The sequence below is a fragment of the Myiozetetes cayanensis genome, unplaced genomic scaffold (genome assembly GCF_022539395.1).
Source record: "Myiozetetes cayanensis isolate MyiCay16 unplaced genomic scaffold, myiCay2020 scf3, whole genome shotgun sequence".
NCBI lineage: Eukaryota > Metazoa > Chordata > Aves > Passeriformes > Tyrannidae > Myiozetetes > Myiozetetes cayanensis.
In genome coordinates this window covers 28,598,173-28,620,798 of record NW_026087521.1, presented here as the reverse complement: position 1 = coordinate 28,620,798, position 22,626 = coordinate 28,598,173, and the positions used below count along the sequence as shown (strand labels likewise).

Genomic DNA, 22,626 nt, shown 5'->3' with positions numbered 1-22,626 from the left:
ATTTTATCTAAAGTTCATCACCTAGGCAACTGGCACAGCTGGTGAAGAAAGATGGACATATTCAAAGAATGACTCATCCTACCACTCTTCACTGATGACGGAGGGGATCCATTTGCTGAATTAGGCTTTCTACATAGCTTCTAACTGGTAAATCTATCAGTGAAATGACTCCCACTTTCAGCATGAGCATTAAAGGTACCTATTCAAACTATTTCTTAAAACTCTAGCTGATTTCCTATACCTAGGAATACTGGAAAATATAAAATTATGGAAGGCAACCTGCTATAATAAGTTTTACTTCATTTACCAAAGCTCTACCTTCAGCGATCCCTCCTCAGTCCATGGAGTCTTTACCATAAGTACGAGACACTGCACCCAAATGGCCAAAATCATGTCACTCGTGTTCATCTGGAGGCTGACCGGAAGCACCCTTGGAAAATAAACTTCCTGCATCACCTTTTTCCCTAATGGAAACCCCCTCGAGAATAGATAGTTTATCTTGAGGCAAAGGTCCTGGAGCAGTGACACAGAGAGAGTAATTATTCTCCTTAAATATTTGCCCACTGCTGCAGGACTTCAGCCTATGTGTGGAGATATTTTGAGCAACGATTTGTGAAACTGATGTAGCTCATCTTCTGAATCTATCACTGTATCTAGCTGCTTAAAATAACATAGCATTCCTTCTCATATGCCAAAGTAAGCAGCCTGGATGAGGCCCTAGTCTCAGAATGACTTTCAGTCAGAGCAAACTTTAGAAACCCAGGACTGGCACTTAAAACTTATATTCTGGAAGGTCTTAATTACTTTTCCTCCAACGGTTGCCTATAATAAGTAGGTATAAGTAGCTGAATAGTCTGTAGTATCCACTCAAAACTTTGAAAAAAGAAATGGAAGAGGGAATGACAAATGGGGAAAAATGAGGAAGAATGGGCATGCTAGCTCTCCTTAATTCTTTTTCAAAACAAGACTTAGAACAGCTTTGATTGCATCTCTGGCTGTCTCATTCAACCTGGGCTTATGAATCACAGCAAAAGCTGAAAGGGGGTTGGCAGCAACATGTGAACCTGCCATACATTTTGTTCTTCTCTTCTTAATTAAGGACTATTGAGAGTAGCATATGCAAATGTCAGCACATTTGTGAGAATCAATACACATCTTTATCTTAGCCTTACAGATAGTCATATCTGTCAGTCTGTCAGAAAGACTCCGTAAATCTAAAGCCTCTGTTCAAAAACACTTGCCAGATATAGTATGGAAGATTCTTGGAAAAAAAACCTTGAAGCCACACTTACTTTGTCTGACTAAATGAGCTACTTGGAACAGATGTAAAAAGCATAACATTATTTAATAGAAAAAATGAGAATATAAATCTACTTGGGTGTACAGGAAATACTGCCTTGTGTTAGTTACTATTCTTCTGATTATAATTTTCTTTAGTTTAGTCACAGCCAAGTTTCCACTATATTGAAAATGCCATGATATTGGTCTTTACATGCAATGAAAAAAGTAGCTCTGTACTTTGTTGAAGTTTTTATAAGACAGTACTCATGAAGAAATAATAAAATAATTTAGGTCTTTTGCAACTCTCCATTGCATGTGTTCTTCTGATCTTCAAAAATAAACAGAAACAGAATCAAGCCCATTAGGACACATCTACTTCTTTGCCTATTGTTAGTGGAACTAAGAAATAACCTTCTCAATATATATTCACAGAACTGTGGACCTTCTTTTTTGGAAACTTATGAAGCTTTTTTCACTGCTAAAATACTTAGTAAGACTGACTAAATATTTTAAACTGAATTAAATGAAAACCCAATTAAAAAACCAAACAAAAACAGAGCAAACAAACAAACAAACAAAAACCAAACTAAAAACAAACAAACAAACAAACAAACCAAACTAAAATCCACCCAAAAACCCAGGAAAGAACAAATCTGTTAGCTCAAACATATGGCTGCCTGATTCTGTGTCATATTTGAGAACTTTTGCAAAGAGATATGACCAACAAGACCATAGAGATATGATATAAAAATAATCCACATGCATATAGATTAAAATTTGTCCATTTATAAGGAGATCCCTATGCAAAATAACAAAGTTGCCGTTGGAATGATGACATCTTTACATCATTTTCTACATGAAAAAGCCCTCTTCATAGAGGTAAATAGGCTGCTTCATATGAAACAAATTGTTCCCCAAAAGACACAAATGGTGTAATGTGCCTTATGTGCCTTATGACAGTAAAAGCAGAGGTTAACATGAATCTGATAGGCTTTTTTATAAATTTTATTTCTACTCCCTAGCTTTCCCAAATATACTGCAGAAGACTTCAGTTCCCTCTTCCATGCTACTTTTCCCTACACAACAACTTTGCTTATAAATCCTTATACTTTCTTCTGCTGGGTTTTGCTTTACTCTTATCTTGGTGTTGCTTTTCCCTTCTCCTTTGTTGTTTTTTGTTTGCTTTTTTTTTCCCCCAAAGTATAGGTTAATTGTAAAAAAAATTGCTTCAATACCAGAATAAAGACAGCATTTATATATAGGTATATATAATAGACTTTTTTTTTGAAAAGAAATCATGAACTGAATACATACGCTATATGAGAGAGTTGCAATTTTCAAAATACTTTGGTTACTGAAAAGCTTTTTTGTTAACACTGTAATTGTTAAAAAAATTTATTCCACTATTTTTGAGATTATAACGTTACCTTTTTCCCTTATCCATCCTTTCTTTTGTTTAATACATAAACATTAAAGAAAAATTAACAGCTTGGAGGAAAAGAACATTGTCAGAATGTGAGTATCAATGAATGGTTAAATTGTGGTATGAGGCAATACTGCTTTGTTTTACCAGTCATGTTATGAAGCTTAAATGAAGCTTATAAAATGTCAATATACAAGAATTTCCTTAAAACTCCAGTTAATATTTATGACAGGCTAGTTCACAGAATGGTTATATATTTTCTTGTTTTAAAATAAAGCCTGTTAATCTGTGCACAGCCCATTAAAGTCATAATTAAGATATACTTTTCATTGTAGTAAGCAATTCTGCATGCTATTCACATTGTAACTTAAAGAAAGCTTTGAAGAAAATACAATATACAGAATTTTCAAATGCAGTCACATCAATGCATGATCATAGTATCTGTTTCAATCTCTTTGTTTTAGAATGTTTTAAAAATGTCAACACATAAACAGATAATGTATTGTCTTCTTCATTCCTTTTTATGTATTTTTTTATGAGGAAAGTCTGAAAACCTATATATTGTGTACGAATCCCGCTCTTGCAAGACACAGTGACAAACCATCCATGGGTTTCAGGAGGAGTGAGATTGGATACAAGGAAGTTTATTTTGTGCTGTTCCACAAGTGCAATACATACCATCCATGTTATTGTCAGCTCTCGATTGCTTCCACCCCCTCCTCCGACATCAGAAGGAGCCACATTAGGAGCTAGTGAAATAAAAGAGACAAGAAAAATTAATCCAAAGTATGCAGTCAGTAAAAAGATCACTATTTTCTTTTTATGAGCAAGGCCAGTGATTACACGTGGCACACATAATTAAAATAATAATAGTCTGTAATTGCTGTGAGAGGCCGTGGTCTTGCCAAGACTAATGTATAGCTACTGCTTCAGGAAACATGCCAGTTCTAACCATAGCTAGCAATCATTCTTCTTTTTCACCATATTGTCCAAAAATATTTAACTGAATATTCATGAATGGAAAATTTCTCATAGGTCTTAAGAGAAGCACTGTGCATTGTTCTTGTGCTTCCTCAGATATTGGTATGCTAAGGTTTCAGGCACACAGGACTTGCACTTGTAATTAACACACTGTGATCAGTTCCATCTACTTCAGTTGATTTACTCGACATGTGTAAGGTTAACCCATGGTTCTATCTTTGAAATACTGGCATCCTAATCCTATTCTAGACTAGTGTCACATTTCTTCTTGATTGGCATGCCCAGAATGGGTAGATGTACATAAGCAAAGCTGGTGTAGCCTTAGTAATTTACTAATTGCATTTTACACTGATATTCTGTGTAATGAAGTAAGGTCTATTGATCTATCATTAGTGCATAGCTGAGTAGTAAAGCAGGATACTCTCAAGGACTCCATTACAAATCATTCTTATACTCTCATTCCTTAAAGACTCTTGTGATGATTCTATTGTTCTACTCTGTGGTGTTCATGTATTTATTTGCCGCCACTCAATGCTGAGAATAAAGAAAATATCACTGAAAACTCAGGAAATGATAGCCTACCTACAGTGTCTTAAATATGCCTCAGGTGTGCATTCATTAGCTACATGCCCTTTCTACATTAACATATTCTTTGTGTTAAAAATTCTTATATAGTGGCATTTTCTCCACTAGTCAGTGAATGTCATAAGGTAGTTCCTAAGTGCTCTTGCATTATGTAAGTAAGATGTTTGCTGAGGCCTTCTCTGAGGGTCATCTGAGGAGAAACACAAAGCAGAGCAGAATGAATATTTTCAGAAAGGATAAAAATATGTAACAATAAATTTCAAATTGAAACCAGAGTTCAGTCCATGGTTTGTCCTATTTATTTCTGGCTTTCCAGAAAACAAATTAGTGGAGAATGAGACTAAGCGCACATATGACAATTTGAGAGGAAGATTGAATTTATTACTTGAATTTATTATTTGACCTTGAAGTCACCCTATTTTAAGTAAATAGTTTTAGTATTAAGTTAGAAGCAGAGAGTTGCTAGAATGTTTAAGTAGTCGAAGAAGATATACAGACTGCCAAAGAACAGAAAAAATGACTGTTTAATGTCTTACAAATCACTCTTTTCAATAGAATCCTCCTCATTCTCTCAGCCATTAAACCCAGGTTTCTCTCCCCATTAGGACAAGGTTACTAATTCAGACACTTAGACAACTACTCTAATGCATCCAGAAACTAAAACACACTAAAACAGACCCTGATCCATTGAATTTCAAGAAATCACTGTGAAATGCTATTGATGAAGCAAGCAGATACCACTAAAAACAGAAATCATAGCACATATTCTTAGCATTCTAATAACAATTACTGAAATTACAGTTATCTACAAGATGAGAGACTTCAAAATTGAAAAAGACGCTGACAACTTTTGAGTTTAAAAGACATCAAAAACACAGCCCTGTTTGATGCTGTTTAACACAGAACAAATGCTAAAAATAACTACAATGCATGGACATGGGCTGTTGTCTATTATTTACCTTTTCCAGATTTACATGAAAATGCACATGCAGTTGTGCATACTGCTTCTCTAGTACCCTTGACACTGACAGTGCAACCTTAATCCTACTCTTGCTCATTACAAATTCCAGCTCCTGGCAGAAAAAACACTTGAGTGCAGTTGTTCTGCACACTGTAACTGATTTATACCCTATTTTGGCATGGTAAGAAGTCCTGACTGATGCCTAGTAAGATTAAATTAACATTTTGCTTTGTTTCCCAAAAGATGTCTCACACTCTGCCAGAGGTAACAGTGATGCTGTGCCTGGGGAATCAGACAACTGACTAAACCAACTACCTCCTGCAAAAGCTTTCCATCCTACTACAAAACTGAAGGATATGACATTTTTGGGGAGGCTACAAGATATGCCATGAACGTGGCACACTGCAAATTGCAGGACACTACCCCTATTCCATCTGTAAGCATTATTTCTCTCTGTATCTCTGTCTTTTCAGACATTTTAAAAATGTCTGTTTTGCACCAGGCATTCCAAGAAGCATGTGTAGACTTTTCAATTAGATTCCTGGGCCTCAAACACAGGTGTTGAGTCATAAATCATATGACACCAATATTCAATTTTCTAGGCAGTAATTTCCTTTTATTTTAGTATTAAAGTTCTGTAGCTTTTCCTTCCTTATCCAGAATAATTTAACCTATTTGTATTTCCTTTCTCCCTAAGCAATAAAAATTTTAATGGACCAAATGTAACTTTAAAGAATGTTTTGAAATTTATAACTCATTTTACCTTGAAAATACTACCTAATCAAAACAATGTCCTAGCAGGTTTAATTGCAAAAGTTAACTTTTAAACTTTGGTTTCTCATTTTTAGTTTCAAATCTCAAGCTCTGGGACAACAATTATAAATATATATAGATTGCACATGGGTGCTAATATGTGGTATACAGGCTTTTTTGGATACACTCTTTTAGCAGTGATACATTACCTCCTAGAACACTGCTGTTATCTCCTTTGTACAGTCAAACCAGAATATATTATCTTGAATAATAACACCTAATTCCTCATTTTGGAGAATTCATTTTAAAAATGATGTGCCAGAGCCTAGAGTGTATCCTTAAATATGCTCTGAGTTATTAACTAAGCAATTAAACTGATAAGGGTGTATGTTGTGTTGGATACTGTCCTATCTTTGACAGGGAGTAAGAAGTCACAAGACCAAACCGTCAATCACAGAAAATTGGCATTATCCAGTAAAACACACATCCTGTCACGTACTCTCTAGTTAGAATACAAACCAAATGGTAAATGGAGATTTTCCTTGTTAAACACATGTGTGTTTTTTCTGAAGTCCTGAACACTGGTCCCAAACATGTGCATGTATTCATACACACAATATCTGACTGACAGATACAGTGAGGGAGCTCTGAAAGACACAGTATGATTCTGTTTCAGTAATGGAGACATATTTGCCATATCATGATGTTTCTTTTCTGTCTGCTTTGATGCTATGGACAGTTTTGCTTAAAAAATACATATAGTAATGGGTAGCTGAAAACATATTCTCTGGACTTGAATCCTATAAAATGATTTTTTCAAATGAAAAACAAAATTAAAAAATAAAAATGTGAAAATTAAGAAACACATTAAAAGAACTTGATATTTTCTGTTTACGTACGAGCGCCTTCAGTTCTAATCCTCTGTGATGGCATACTAGGTTCTCCTGTCCCCAAAGTGTTTGTTGCAATTATCCGGAACTCATATTCCATCCATGGAATCAAATCGATCACTGTTGCAGATTCCATATTTCCTTCAATATCTGAGGGATCTAAAAAAAGGATTAAATGCTTTAGAGAACAGCATTTTTACAATAAGATATCAGCAATTTGGCTGATTTTGTCAAAACTTTTAACTATTCTGCAACTAGACACAGCCAACTGGATGAAACAATGTAGTACATCAGGAATACCACACCTTACAAATACTACTCATGGCAGGGACTGGGAATTTGGAAACTATGACACTATCTTGAATAAACCCTTATAGACTTGTAAGTTTTAACTGGATGTGAACTAGTACATGTAGTATGAAATTTCCTTCCTAATTACATATTGTAGTTGTAGAATTTAATTTTACCTAAAAAAAAATGCAATGAAAAATCTGGAATGCAGAAACAGTAAAATAAAAATTCATGATATAGAGAGACAAGGGCCAGACATGTAGTGTTTAATCAATTGATAGAGAGTGGTTTATAAAATGTGGTCCTACTTTGGTGCACTTTATTAGTAAGCATGTTACAACTCTCTGTCTAGTTTTAACCCAACAAGGATAAGTGTTCTTGTCATTCCTGTGAAAATACTTACAATAAGATGAGCTTCTTTACCATAAATAAAATGAGTAACTAATGACTGTCTGCAATTCACAGACAATAGGGTTGTTTCTATAGCTGCCTGGAGTTTTGGAAAGAGAGAGTATTTTCATTTATTGCATGGGCCAAGAGTTGTTTGTCAAATTAGAGTCTTAGGTTCAGAAGGAGATGAGAAACGAGATATTCTGCACTGGAAAGGCAGCTGATTTGGAATTAAAATATGAATTCAATGCCTGCAAAAAACCTAGGCACAACAGTGTAAGCACTAGATGATGACACAACTTTCCTTTTCCCAATGATCATAAATTTTTCATTCCAAAGTGAGGCCCTGAAGGAGAAAGAAAAACACATTCTATTTTTCTTTCTATCTGCCCACCACTCTCCCTCATTCTTACTCAGATTATTTTCCTGTCTAGTCAGTAGAGCCATTGCAAACCTCCAGTACCATCTGAGCCATGATATAAATTTGCATTTCTTTTCCTGGGCTACTTTCAATATCTTAATTTAATTTTACTTCACACAAATTCCCAGAAAAATTAAAAATCCACAACACAGTGAGAATCTGATCCCCTTAACTGGAAAGAGCAACATCAATGTAAACAACCTATTACTTAACTTGTTCATTCATATTTCCATACTGTGAAGTAAAATACACTTCTTTCATAAAACACACTCAGTATTATGAAACCCAGTATGAATGATTTAGAACAATGGTAGCAGTAGTAACAACAACAAAATTTCCAAACTGCAACACGGAAGTATATTTTCTCTTTCCACACACTGAAATTTAGCAGCATTAACCAATAGCCTACACACTAATGAGAGATCAATTTGGACTGTTCATTGTGCTTCTTTCAGATGAAAGTGAACACTGAGCCAAAATTGGAGCATCCCAGCAACTAGGTAAAAGCTTGCTGTGGTGCCAGTGATGGTTACCATGGCGATTTTACCTATTTTTTGAAGGAATAATCGATTTATAAAAATTCCTCAGTGTGGTTCAAACGAAAAAGCAACAATTTTGAAAACACCAGAATAGTTAATTTCAACTTTTCAGGAATTAATAATTTATATCTTTTCCGTTAGCTTCTTTAAAAAGGAATTCATCAACCTCCCACTCAAGATGTGAATCCCTCTCAACATGCTACAGGAAAAGACTCAAATGCATGTCTTAATGACTAGCTCAATAATTTTGGGAAGCAGAGAACTTTGGAGATGCAGAGAAGCTCATCCCACCATGTCTATAACACAGCAAACAGGGAATCTTCTTGAGATGTGAGAAGATGGTTTCAAATGCCTGCTCTGAACCAAAGTGAAGATCTGAAACCAACAGTTGTATCTCCTACACATACATTTCTAGTTCCAGTAATGTCCGGAACAAAAGGAAACCATATCAGAGTTGCCACACACTGTTCATAAATTCTTCCTATATCTTCCTACAATCTTGTTTCTTCATAGTTAATTTTTTTAAAATTAAAAATTAAAAAAAAGGAACAGGAAATAAAATGTAATTTATCCTAAAGAAAGTAGAGGTTGGTCTAAAAGGATCCTCCCTCCTGCATGTATTTTACTGAAGCAAATAATCAGCTACTTGAACAGCTCTAATTTTTACATTAATGATTTTTAAAAATTCTAACAAATCTATTCTACAGAATCTATAAACAAGACAAAAGAGATAGGAAGGGACTGGGGAATCTTCTAGTTTTATCTTCTAAGGTACTTTCATGTAAGTCATATATTAGTGCTGACAGAGGTACTTATATCCAGTAGAGCTATATATAGCACATAGTCTGAAAGAAAAATATTATTTAAGGCCTATTAAGGCCTAGCATTTTTAACTTTTTACTCTAAAAATTGTAACAGTTTTCCAGGTCAATATGTCATTCTATTTCTTACATATCTAACTGTAGTTTCAAGCGACAACCTAAAAGAAAGACAGTCACTGAAACTGTTAATACTCTAAGTATTTAGAGATGCTGAGTAAGTTATGTCCTAATTTCACAGAAAAACACTTAATAGGGAAATGTTGTATAAATTGTGGCAATGCTATCCTTCATAAAGCATTCAAAGATGCTATTAGCTCAACAATATTTTAAAATTTATGCATTTATGTTAAATCTTGGGGAAAAAAATTATGTTAGCATATCCTGTGCTCAGATAGGTGCCTCCTTTACTGCAATTTTGTGGCACAATGATGACATCCAGTGGTTAGAAGGATAATCTTAGCTATGTTTTCTCTAGGAGTGCCAGTTTTAATGCAACTGGAACTTAGCCAGCTCCCAGAAAAAAACCAGACAATTTTAATTAACTTTCTCCATAACAAATATCATCCAAATTGACCTGTAAATAAATTTTACAATTCTAGTAGGTGAGTTGAATGTCTCAAGCAACGAGGGAAGAGGAAAAAAAAAGGTAACAACTCTAGCCTGTTCTTTTCTCTATTTCTTGATATTCAGTTCAGGCCTTCCAAGTGCTGGGAACAAACCTGTTGACAACACACTGATAGGACAGTACCCATTCCTAAACCCTGCAGTAGATATTAATAGCATTACTGGTTTCCTTTCATTGTGACTATTTTCTGATTAGCGAAGCTTTCTAACAATAAACTTTAAAACCTACTGACTTTATTACTTCTGGCATTACTCTTACCTGTTTTGGCATCTTTCCACTCTTCAGATAGAAAAGTTTTTGACTGGATAGTGTATTTAGAAATAGGGCTATGATTGTCTGTTCCACGACTCCACGTAAGTGCTACAGCAGTGTCTCTAATTTCTTCTACTCTTATACCTCCAGGAGGGCCTGGAGGACCTGAAAAAAACCCAAACAGTAGTTCAATTCACAAATTGAATATTCTGAAAATGAAAGTTCACTAACTTTTAATACTCTGCAGAGTGATTCAGAGGACAGATACTCTTGCATTTAGTAACTACCAAATGAAACTTCCATGACTCTTGCCTAAGTAATATTGAGATCTTAAGTGAAAAGACAGTACTTTGAAAATGTTGCTGTGCTTTTTCAAAAACAACTGAACTCAGAGTCAGAAAAAGTATACAAGATCTTCCTTCTTAAATTCCACTCGATAATGACCTTCTTGGTGGCCCACCTTTAACCTACACTTCTGCTTGTGCCACAATGCCCTGAATGCAAGTTATATGGAAAATTTTGTAACACATATTGTAGAATATTTCAAAGAAATTTCAAATAGACCTCTTTACATTTTTCTTGGCCTTCATATTATCCTGTATAGTAGACCCATCATCAGACTGATACATCCTGCAGACTAATATAACTTAAGTGAAACCTCTACAGTTCAACAAAGCCCTTCTCACAAGAATTTCAAAAATCCATGCCAAAATGTGGAATCCACTATACCCATTAAACTAAAAACTGTCTTGTAAACTGCATGGGTAAAACTGAACAACCTCTGTGCACCAGAATTACCTCACGAAGACTACCACAAAGGAACAGAAGCACTAAGCTCAAAGAAAAAAAGTTTTGTCAAAAGTGCCTTTTGACAAAACAGCCATTCCATGTCTGCCCTTTCAGTCTTGATCATCAAGAAGGACCTATAAAATTATTTCTAATGAGAATTTCCTTTATCTTTAAAAGATAGATACTTAAAAAGATTCATTCCAAAATGCATAGGTCTAGTCAATATAAACAGTCATGAACAGATTCAGATGTTGGCTTGATGACGTACTGCTATGTTCCTGACACCCAGTTAAATCATTAGAGTAGAAGTTGCCTGTACCAAACTAGTTCAGAGTCTTGTATCTATGCTTTTCAAGTATTAAATACTATTTCTGTTCTGCTATGTAAGTAGCTATGCTAAAATAACAGCAATTATTCCCAACCTACAGTTGGCTTAAGTTTGTTAGTTTTACTTCAGATCTGAAGAGATAGGCCTCTGTTCCTAAAAATTGCCTGGTTTTTTCCAGGTGTAACACTAAACCTAATAAACAGTATTACATTTCTTCAACAAATCTCCTCTGGTTTATTTCTGAACAATAATGGCCAGTCTTCGTGAGCGAAGATCCGGGGAAGGTCTTTACACCTTCCAGCCTGCGCATTGGATTTTTTAGGTGAGACACAGTGTGTGCGGAACTGAGCCCACCCTTTAATCCTAAGGTTCATCTGCCGGGGCCAAGCGAGCTTGGACGGTGGCAGCGAGGTGCTTAGGACTTAGATGGGTTGCCTTTAAGGGCTAACGAGCTCCATCTGGCCCGAGGAGTGGCCCTGACCGGGAATCGAACCTGGGTCTTGGCGGTGACAGCGCCGCGCCCTTACCACTAGACCACCAGGGGCTCCTATTTCTGAACAATAATAACAGAAAAAAACCCCGCTGAAGTGAATGCTTGAATTTTTCTAAATGCAATTTTTATTTTTCTAAAAATGTTCCTCTAATTACCACTACTCTCACATCTCTGCTTTGCAAGGGTAACTTTTTTATTGTTGTTTGTGCCTTAGTCCCCAGAAGAGGCCAAAATGTGCAGATTAAGAGGCACAGGTGAATTTTTCAGAGACTAAAAAAGCTAAGAAGAGAGTGATGCAGGCACATACTGCTGCATATGAGTAAAGAGATCTTTGTCTTTAAAAGACACCACCATGTTCAGTAAGCTGTTCTAAAACCCCTCAACTCATATTAATTAGGTAACCCAAATCTTAGCACCTACTTAAAAACTTGGCCTATATATATTTTCAGATTATTCTATTCACATTGACTGTTCTGGTTTTGTTATTATGATTCTGTTTTATATGATACAGAGTTATCTGATATATATTAATTGCTTTGTAAAAACAGATACAATTCATTAGAACTGTTGAGAAGTATTTTCTGCTTCCACATTCAGACATAACAATATGCCAACATGATTCAGATAATTATCCAACAATGTGACTGAACAAGTCCCAGAGAATATTAAAAAACTCCAACAATAACATGATACATTTCTCTGCAGTATTTACAGACAAACCACAGAAAATCAAAACAAAAACAACTCAACAAAAAGAATGGAATGAGATTTCTACATCAGATCTAAATGCAGTGTGTTCCAAATGTATCTTCAGTGCTTGAGCTCTTTATTTTCTCTTTTACATCTGAGCAAAAGGACTCAAATAAAATTAACTGAATCAAGGACATATACTACCAGTTTCAATTAATGTATCCTTCTAACAGGCAAGCAGTTTCATTCCTCGGACCACCCTTTCAAGGTAAGCACTAAATATGTCACTGCATGTGGAAAAGCCTCTTACATCCTTCACAGAGGATGCACAAAGCAGAAGTTGTTAAGAGCTAATTTTTAAGATGAGGGCTGTTGGTCAACTCTCCATCCTGGTAACACACGTATTTGCTACCCCATCTCTAAGGACACAGGTAGGTATGGCCTGATGAGACACCCAATCTACTGCAAGACTGCCCACTTCAGAAGCCCTCAGGCTGAGAGATATGAAAAGGTCATCAGTCCCAACAAGTTTCCTTTCTTCAGGAGGTATCTCTTAGAGCTTCTCATCTCACTATCAGTTTCTGAAAACGGAATGTGTCAGGAAACACCAAGGGCCAGCTGCTCCCTCAGGAAAGCTGAGACAGGACTCACAAATAACCCCAGGGTTGACAGTTCTTTCAGCAACGGAGCACAGTTTCACAGGGATGAGCAGCAGTCCTAGAAACCAAGGGCAGTGAGCCAGGTGCATCCAGGTGACAGACTGCTGCATATATCCAAGCAGTCCACCAAGGAGACAGCTACTCACAGCACAGACCTGAAGCACATCCAGGCAGCAGGGCCAGAGACAGAGCTGCAAGCAGGCATATTTGCAACAGCCCCAGCCAGGGCAAGTACCAGGGCTGAGCTGGGCAGGGCTCCTGGGTCCATGGGCAGCTCCATGAGTGGATGTGCTGGCTGAGGTTGGGCAGGGCCAGTAAGGTCTGCTGTGCATTAAGGGGCCTCACAATCTTTAGTGTACTACTATCACCAGCAATTCTGAACACATCAGCAATTTAAATAAGATCAAACAGGACAATACGTACAAACTGTTAAATTGTTTTCTGGACTGACAAAATATTTTCATGTGCCTGCAGTGAGAGCAGCTATCCTTTACCACTTCACTGATGAGACGCTCTGGAACCTACCTCTTTGTTTTCATATTTTGCTGTTGGCTCTATTCTACCAGTACAGTGAAACTATAATGTAACCTTTGTATTATTTAATATTTACCCTTGCCACTTCAAGTGACAAGTGGTTGAGTCTTCCAATGACAAAATTGGTACTAAGAATGGCTCAACAGTAATCAGAACTGTGTTCATTGCATTAGTATCTAAATGTTGAGCATAAAACAAATGTTAATTTCTTCCACAACATAACCTCTGAGCAGTGATTATAAATACTAGCTTGGAAAGGGAATCAGAAGCTTGATAAAGCACCTCGTCTCTCCTTTTATGTTTAAAAGGAATTTCTTACATAATACTAAGGAACGTTAACAGAGACTTCTCTTTCAGTTTGCAGATATATTCTGCAGTTTCACCATTTATCATATTGGTTTTGTCATTTTATGCAAACCTGGTGACCATTCACAGGCTGTTGACACCCAGTAAAAATTTAGTACAGAAATATTGAAGTCCACAACATCCTCAGGTGGCAGAAATTCATTACATGGTCATGCACTTCTCATTTTAATTTGTCATCTATTGAGGGGAAATAAAGTGTTCTAAACAATCAGGAACACTGCTTGTCCAGGTAAAAATCAGCTGTATTTCTGTATTACCTTGAGGACCTTACCTCTTACCACAAGGTCTGCCGAAGCTGAGGAGTTGTCCACAATTGTCTGAGCGGTGCACATGTACCTCCCTGCATGCCGCAGCTGAACATTTTTAATGAGCAGCTCACCGTTGGATTTAATCTGTCACAAAAACATCACTTAGTGAAGCTGGTAAACATCCCTGTACAGTTATGTGATACTTGTCTATTCAACCCTCCCAACTGATCTACAGTGGTTGCTATTTCCAAAAAGCAAGTGCTTACTTTGAGAACAGAACGCCCTCAAATATAAATCTGATTTATAGGTACGCTGTTGAAAATGTCTTGTGCTTCCTGAGGAGCTGCTGCTGTTTAAGGGACATGGAAATTCAGACATCTTAGAAAATATTTTTTTACAAGCCCTTTTACTGATTGAAAACCATATCTGAACATTAAGTCAAGAATTTGTTCATAAACTACAATCAGATGATTTTTCTGCACCATTACTTGCTTTTCTTATGCATATTGGCATGATGATATGTCATGGTGTCCTACTAAAAGAGTGGGATGCTGTTTGGCTCTTCCTTACAATCCTAACGCAGTATGAGAATTTTTATTGCAGACAGGCTTCAATCACAACCGAAATAAAGGTGCACCAAGACCTGCCCTGCACCCTCAGCCCTTGCCGGTGATGCCCCTGCCTGATTGTACTTCAGCTCTTGTTGCTCCTTGGCAAACAGTAGAACCCCCAGGGAGGCAATTTGCTGTTCAACAAGGCTCATACACTCATCATCACAGACCCTAATCTTTCATCAATACTCTTCACCAGCGGCAGACTATTGGGAATTATACAGCCATGTTTTCAAATGTCTGCTGCTACCTGTGGCTGTACAGAGAGGCAAACCAAATGAAGTATTTTTGTCCTATGACACTTCTGTGAACACATTGAGTAACTGGATGTGTACCAATAAAACAAGGAATAGAGCAGAGACCACTATATACACCACAGCTATTCTTAATGAAAAACACATTTTATGTGAAGACATTTACATAAATGTTTAAAAATAACAGTTAAAATGTTTTGCTTATCTATCCTGCATTTTATTACAGAAAATGACTACTAGGCTAATTCACTGCATTATATATGTGTTAATCTTAAAGGTATTTCATAAAAACCCCAAATGTTCTCTCCAAAATACATTTAACTGCTTTCATGGAAGTAAAAATGCTACAAAAAACCCCAGATGGATTTATACCACACTATATCAAAAGGGGCAACATTCTGATTTCCTAATTCACTGAAAACTTTTCAGAAATACAATTGATAAACCCAAACCAAACACTGAGATAAGTCACTCCAATCCATAAACCTTCATATGCAGGAACAATAGGAATTCAGATGCAAAATGATATGCAAAAAAAGAACAGTTAAATATTTAAGTGTAAGAGCTAGTGCTAGCATCATTGCAGGTTCTGGGGAAGAACAAAAACTTTCAATACAATCTTGAATATTATGGGTTGTGTGCCTGCATGTAAACATTTAGAAGAAATGAAAAAATATTATGCCAGCCAGTTTATGTTTCCTGATTGAAAAGGATGGGGGGGAAAAGAAAGGTTAAATCTTTCCCAAATGTTCTGAAACTAGAATGAGAGTTCAGAGTCTACATTTGAGGGAGGTTAAAATAGACAGATAAAACCATTTTTCTTTTCCAAAGTCCTGTGATGATTTTGGTTGCCAGCTTCAATTTCTGTTGGTATAAAATTTCAGAACCAACTGAAATCTGTTAACACCAGTTTTTTTCACATCTTTAAGAAATTACTATGGTAAATCAATACAAGGAGAATCAAGCAACATGAAAGAGTGCTTAATTCTGGCTAGTGATGATTCAGCTGATTGCCTCATAGGGTCAGCAAGAAATGTAGGTTACACTGTACCTTCTCTCTTTTTGAGTGACACAAGTGCTGTTAGCAATGATCAAACAGATCAGCTGGATCAGTGAACAATCCTATATTCTTGATATATTTCAGACCATTTCTCTTTTAGTTATGATTAAACTATGTCCATGTGTATATACATATTTTCACATTTTTCACTCAAGGCTAATATGACACAGTTTTTATATTAATTTGCCAAAGTTCATGCAGTATACAGAGATGAAGCAATTCTGGGATAGTAGCATTTCTGTGCTGATGCCCACCAGCTTATTCACGAGAACTAAAGACAGAGTGCTATTGAGGACAGCATCCTTTGAAAATCTGCAGGATTACTGCATAAGCTAACGCTGTCTGGCTACCTAACTACATGTAAGCCCAACAGTGGCCTAAGCAATGTTGCCCATGGCTTTCAGGAAAAAAAATCAGTGGGAGTGTCATTAGTTCTATGGGAACAGAGAGGGCAGCTACCTGCTCCTCTGCCCTCCAAAAATTACAGAAAAGAAGCTGCAAAAGTTCAAATTCCTTGAGCTTTCAGTTCCTGTTTTTTGTTTGGTTGTTGTCTTTTTTGTTTGTTTTTCCAATCCTGCTCTTATTGGTTTTGGTTTTAATAAAAAAGTTAAACAGTTCCTTACTTGACTGCTGTGTATAAATCTTTAGTTCATTAACACTAAATGTCATTCTAGAAAGAACCACACTGCCTTTGATTCTCTGATCATTGCTTGCACTTTGATCTGCAAATAAATATAATCAAAGGTTGGGTAAAACAACAAGGTTTAGAAAAACTGCATAAACAGAATCCTCATGATCATATTATTACTTCAGTAACAAATGGTTTCAAATTCTTTATTGGCTTAGTACTCATTCCTAAGTTAGCACTTTAATTAAAACACTTTATTATATTTATTAATGATAATAGTGCCCATATACTTGCCCTAATAGTAATTTCCCTGACAGGAACTTGCTCTTAAAATCTAAATGATGAAAAACAGATGGGAATATGTAACATAATTTAAAAATCAGCAAATCATAGATATGATATTTTATCTCATTGGTTCAGAAGCTCTCCTTGAGCAAGGTTTTATGCATTTGGCAATGAAGGTTTCCATATCTCAGAAGAAGTCTAAGTTCTTGGTGGTAAAAGAAGAGCTTACAAAGCAAATAAAGAGCATGGGCATCAGCAAATTCTGTCCACAAATTAGATATGAGTGTACTATATATTTTCGTTCAAAAACCTCAGCATGGCAATGTTTAAAAATGCCTTCCTTAACTCAGGGAAGACTGAATCACAGACTGGAAATAGCAATAGCAATACTCTGGGATGTTCCAATGGCATCTGTGGTTCACCACTCAGTATTTACCAAGTTTCAAGCAAAGACTTCCATTACATAAGCTCTATATTTATGATTTAATAGTGATGTCAAAAATAGCATTGTGACCTATAAAATAGCAATGACCTATTTCTGATGTTCATTGTTCTCTTTTGATTATCACCTTTGTCAGTGAAAACCATCAGAACATGCCCCTGTGTGATCAAAAGTCATTTACATGAATTTAGCATTTTGCTTGAAAGCAGTATTCACTCTTGTTGGACCCTCAGAGACAATGAAGAAACTTAGGTAATATAAGACTAACAAGCCCTTTGTAATAATAAAGCTAACTTGGCAGAAATAGAAGAACTTGGTAAGTAGAGTCTTTTTATTTGCCATTTAATTTCTAAAATTAGATAACTGAGCTTCAGCACTATTTAATACATAGCTGTGGTAAAATGATAAGTGAATTGATAAGAAATAATCAGAGATAGGATTCTGGGTGATGAAATCAGTTTTTCCAAATCTAGAAATAATATTAAAAATCTTTTTCAATTACCTGCACCTAAAATTATTAACTCTAAAGGAGTTCATGTGAATTAGTTTGATCCTGCCATTAGAGGATCTGCTACGTTGTTGCTACAAGTAGAACAGACAATCCAACAGTTGCTGAGGAATGTTAATGTAAATGTGATTATACCTGTTTTCCTGATATTGAGATCAAACATAACATGGGGACAACACCCCCAGCACAGCTCTATTATCTTAATCCTATTCACTGGAGAGCTTCCCTTGTTTTGTTTTATAAGCCACGGACGACATGATAGTTATGAAAACCTCAGCTGGATAAGGATGACAGTCTTTCCCTCTGAGGAATATCTTCCTTCAGTGAGCTATATTTATATGTAAACAAAGTATAGTGTTAATTCTACCCTTAAAATGTCGACTGGGAAGTATATCCAACAAATACATTATTCTTCTCCATTCAGCATACCACTGAGAATGCTTGAAGACACTGTGCTTTGTAGCAAGATCCCTGTGGTGATACGCCTTGTTATTTCACTTCCAACAGAAGAAAAAACCTTGGTACTTGATCACGTATGCTCCTGACTCACAACTTTATGGCTGATGACAAAAATTCACAATACACTGAAAACCACGTTTCTCTGAGTAGTGCTCACACCTGGCTTTCTCAGCTCCTGCTACCTAACCAGGGATGGTACATGGATTTTGGTAGCCTGCTAAGTCTCACAGGCACATAAAAGCTACAGTCAACTGCTTTTGCAAAGTATTTTTTTAGTTCTGGCACAGGGGTTGGTAGATCTTTATCCTTAAACCAGCTACAATTCTTTGTGCTGGAAATAGCACTATGGATTAATAATAGGTTTCCTCAAAGGCTTCTGTCAGAGACAACTGCGTGTTGGCTTCCCCCTCACCACTATGTCTTCTGTTTTCCATCCCCTCCTTATTCTTAACCACTGACTCCATCCATGTCATTTCATGCTCACTGCATTACTATTAGGCCCTTGCCTTTAAATATTACCCCAAATCTAGCCAAAATATATTATTTTCAGTTCATTCATGTCTAAAGCATCTCCCTAATGCATCATGGCACTGAAAGCAATGTATTAAGACAGTGTCTTCAGAGAGTCTTGGGACTTATTTTCAGAGACAAACCCAGCAGGTAGTTGATTTGGTTGGACATGCTTCAATAACAGTCACCTGCTACCTCCATATAACAACTGTACTAAAGGAACTCACTAAAACTCAGGTTTTAGTTCATAAATAACCTCTTCTTCCTTGTCAGAGTGTAACTGAACTTTCCTATTTTGACTAACCTAGTGTCTATGATAAGGCAGCCCGTTTAGTGAATGAGGGAAAGGTTGTGGATATCGTCTACCTGGACTTTAGTAAAGCTTTCAACACCATTTTCAACAGCATTCTCCTGGAGAAACTGGCTGCTCATGGCTTGGATGGGTGTGCTGTTTGCTATGAAAAATCTGGCTGGATGGCTGGGCCACAGAGAGGTGGGGAATGGTGCTATATTCAGTTGGTGGCTGGTCCCCAGTGGTATTCCCCAAGGCTCAGTACTAGAGCCAGTCCTGTTTAATACCTTTATCAATGACCTCGACAATGTATCGAATGCACTCTCAGTCAATTTACAGACAACACTAAGACGGGTGGGAGTGTTGATTTGCTGGAGGGTAGGAAGGCTCTGCAGAGGGATCTGGACAGGCTGCGTCAATGAACAGAGGACAACTGTGTGAGATTCAACAAGGCAAAGTGGTTGAGTCACCAGCCCTGGAGGTATTTGAAAGATGTGCAGATGTGGTAATTAGGGACCTGGTTTAGTGGTGGACTTGGCAGTGCTGGGTTAACGGATGCACTCAACGATCTTAAAGGTCTTTTTCAATCTAAATGATTCTATGATTCTATGACTCTATCTAAACATTTTACTCCATTCAGTTCTCTCAGACTTTCTATTCATTTTCTGGTCTGGAGCTGGACTCCACACTCTGCAGGAAACCAGTAAAGAAAAATTAAAAAGAAAATCCTTGTATATTTTTCTGCTGTAGAAAACTGAGGAATCATAGAGTCATAGAATAGTTTGGGTTGCAAGAGAGATTTATACAATAAAACTAAGTGTCTCCTATTGAAGCAAGAGCATGCAGTAGAACTTTGTCTACTAGTCAAGGAACTGCAAACGATAATAATTTACAAAAAACAGGCATGTATTAATCCATACTCCTCTAATCTGATTTTTTTTTTTTACAGTTCAATTTGTTCTTTGTGGTTTACAAAACCATCAGTTTTGAGAACAAAGTGTCTTGGCAAACACTGTCCCCAATCTAGAATTCATCCCATCTATTTTGGAAATCTGTAGTGGATATTGGTGTCTGAATTAAACACCCTTATCAGTTAGAGAAACAGATCCTTCCATGTCTGTTTTACTTTAAGGTAAAGTAACTGGTCACATATATCCAGAACATTAGGAATGTCATCCTACAAGACTGCAAAGCTTTCTGTATTTTAGAGAGGTATAAAGTAAGAAGAATAATATTTGCAAAAGGAAAAAATAGCTTTGGAGAATACAGGGAAGGATATACATAGTCCAGCCTCACTGTAGGATAGCTGGAGGGATACTAGAGCTAGTTATGTACAGATAGCTTGGATTCAGAAACGACATCAAAGCTGCACAGAGCCTGAGCTGTGAGCCCTGCAATTTGTATGCTGAACATATCTGTCTGCCTTTGTTCCATGTCCCTAAACCTATGAACATTGGAGAGCACACTGCTAAGTCAGAATCCACACTTCAGTCAGTGTGGATTCTTCAGGTCTTAATTCCTGCTCTGTAGCAGTCATGACACCAAGTCAGCACCAACTTGAACAATGCCCCCTTTGTTCATTCACGAGAAAATGTGAGCAAGTCACAAGTCAGATATCCTTACGACAAAACTCATCATCTGGCCTTACTGTATTTTTCTATCACCATTTAGTCTTTATTTAATTCTTACAGAAGAAAGATATTTGCAAACAGGCCAAGTTCCTGAACACAGAATCATAGAATACACTGAGCTGGAAAGGACCCATATGGATCATTGAGTTCAACTCCTGACCATGCCCAGGGCAGCCCCAAGAATCCCATCATGTACCTGAGAGTATTGTCCAAATGCTTCTTGAACTCAGACAGGCTTGGTGCTGTGACCAAGAGGAGGGGAGGCTGTTCCAGTGCCCAACCACCCTTTGGGTGAAAAACCTTTTCCTGACATCTAACCTAACTTGTAAAGCTATTATAGTTGTTAAAGATAAAATGGTGACAAAAATATCAGGGTTTCAGGTTTACTGATTTTGCTTAAGACAACTTTTAAATATTGTAGCAAATAGCAAATACCAGCAAACTGCTGGTATGTAAAACACTTTAAAATGTATATGAGTCATTATGTGACTAAGACTACTACAGTCTACACCTGGACTCTTCCTAATCTATGTACAAGATTCTGACTTTATCCAGTTTAATTATGGAGTTCCTCTTCCTGATTATCCATACAAATGGACTAAAAAATATGAAAAGAACAGTTACACACCTTCACATATTAAAGGGATTTTTTTGTAATAAAGTTAAAAGAATAGCCATATTTGTATAGTATATACATTTTTAAATATATATTAAAAGTAATCTTTTCAATCTTTAAAAACACATGACGAAAAGCAGATCTATAAATAAAAAATGACCATATGTTGACATTTTTCAGACTATTTGAAGTGCTGTGTCTTTTTGAAACTTGAAAGGATTGGTAATGTTTAGTTCCTCAATCAAATAATCATAGGAACAACCATAAATAAAGTCAAAAGTAATCAATTTAATAGTAAGATTTTATAGACTCCATTTAACTCTTTGGAAGCTAACCAATTCATATATATATTTTCCTTTTAAATACTGCTGTCACAGGAAATAAAACCAGCAGTGACAAATATCCTTTTGAGAAATGAATTTTAGTACTAATGTAATGCAAATAAGCTTTGCCTTCAGTCATGATGGAGATACCAAAGCTTCCATTTAAAGAAAGAATAGTGCGGGGACTTACATGAATTTCATTAGCATTTCATTATGTGTATGGGACAACAATATTAGCATTATTTTGAGAACTGAAATACCGTGGCTCTATCAAGTTTCAGCATGTTGATCTGCAGTCACATAAATTAATAGTGATATTATCAGGAAGACAGATGAGGATCCTTCATCAACAGGAAATTATAGCATAGGATGCAGGCTTCACATATTCAGTAATTTTAATATTCATGATGGAATATCTTTTTATTTTGTGTTTGTGAAGGGCTGCGTGGCAGCATGGGACTCCACTGTTTCAAGCCCAACAGTTTGTACTGCTGCTGTCAAATCACAACAGCTCACCCTTTGCATCTGAGAAAGCCTGAACAAACCTGCCACCCAGTGACTTTAGCTTAGAACTGCTAGAGATGAAAACGGGCAGAAGAAAATCCCTTTGTTTGCGCAGGAAGGAGAAAACCCCTTAAAACAAGAATACAATAAATGAATGAAACAGAAATATAAAAAGTTCATACT

The 22,626-nt window shown here is 36.5% G+C and overlaps 1 protein-coding gene across 1 annotated transcript in view; it reads right to left on the bottom strand.

Moving 5' to 3' along the window:
* The window catches only part of CNTN1 (contactin 1), a 243,587-nt gene that overhangs the window by 30,078 nt on the left and 190,883 nt on the right, over positions 1 to 22,626 (bottom strand). Inside the window, exons 15-18 of the mRNA XM_050325399.1 lie at positions 14,344 to 14,464; positions 10,220 to 10,378; positions 6,884 to 7,033; positions 3,383 to 3,453 (exon numbers count right to left, since the gene is read on the bottom strand). Coding sequence (XP_050181356.1) covers positions 3,383 to 3,453; positions 6,884 to 7,033; positions 10,220 to 10,378; positions 14,344 to 14,464 — 501 coding nt within the window. The remainder of the gene's footprint in view (positions 1 to 3,382; positions 3,454 to 6,883; positions 7,034 to 10,219; positions 10,379 to 14,343; positions 14,465 to 22,626) is intronic.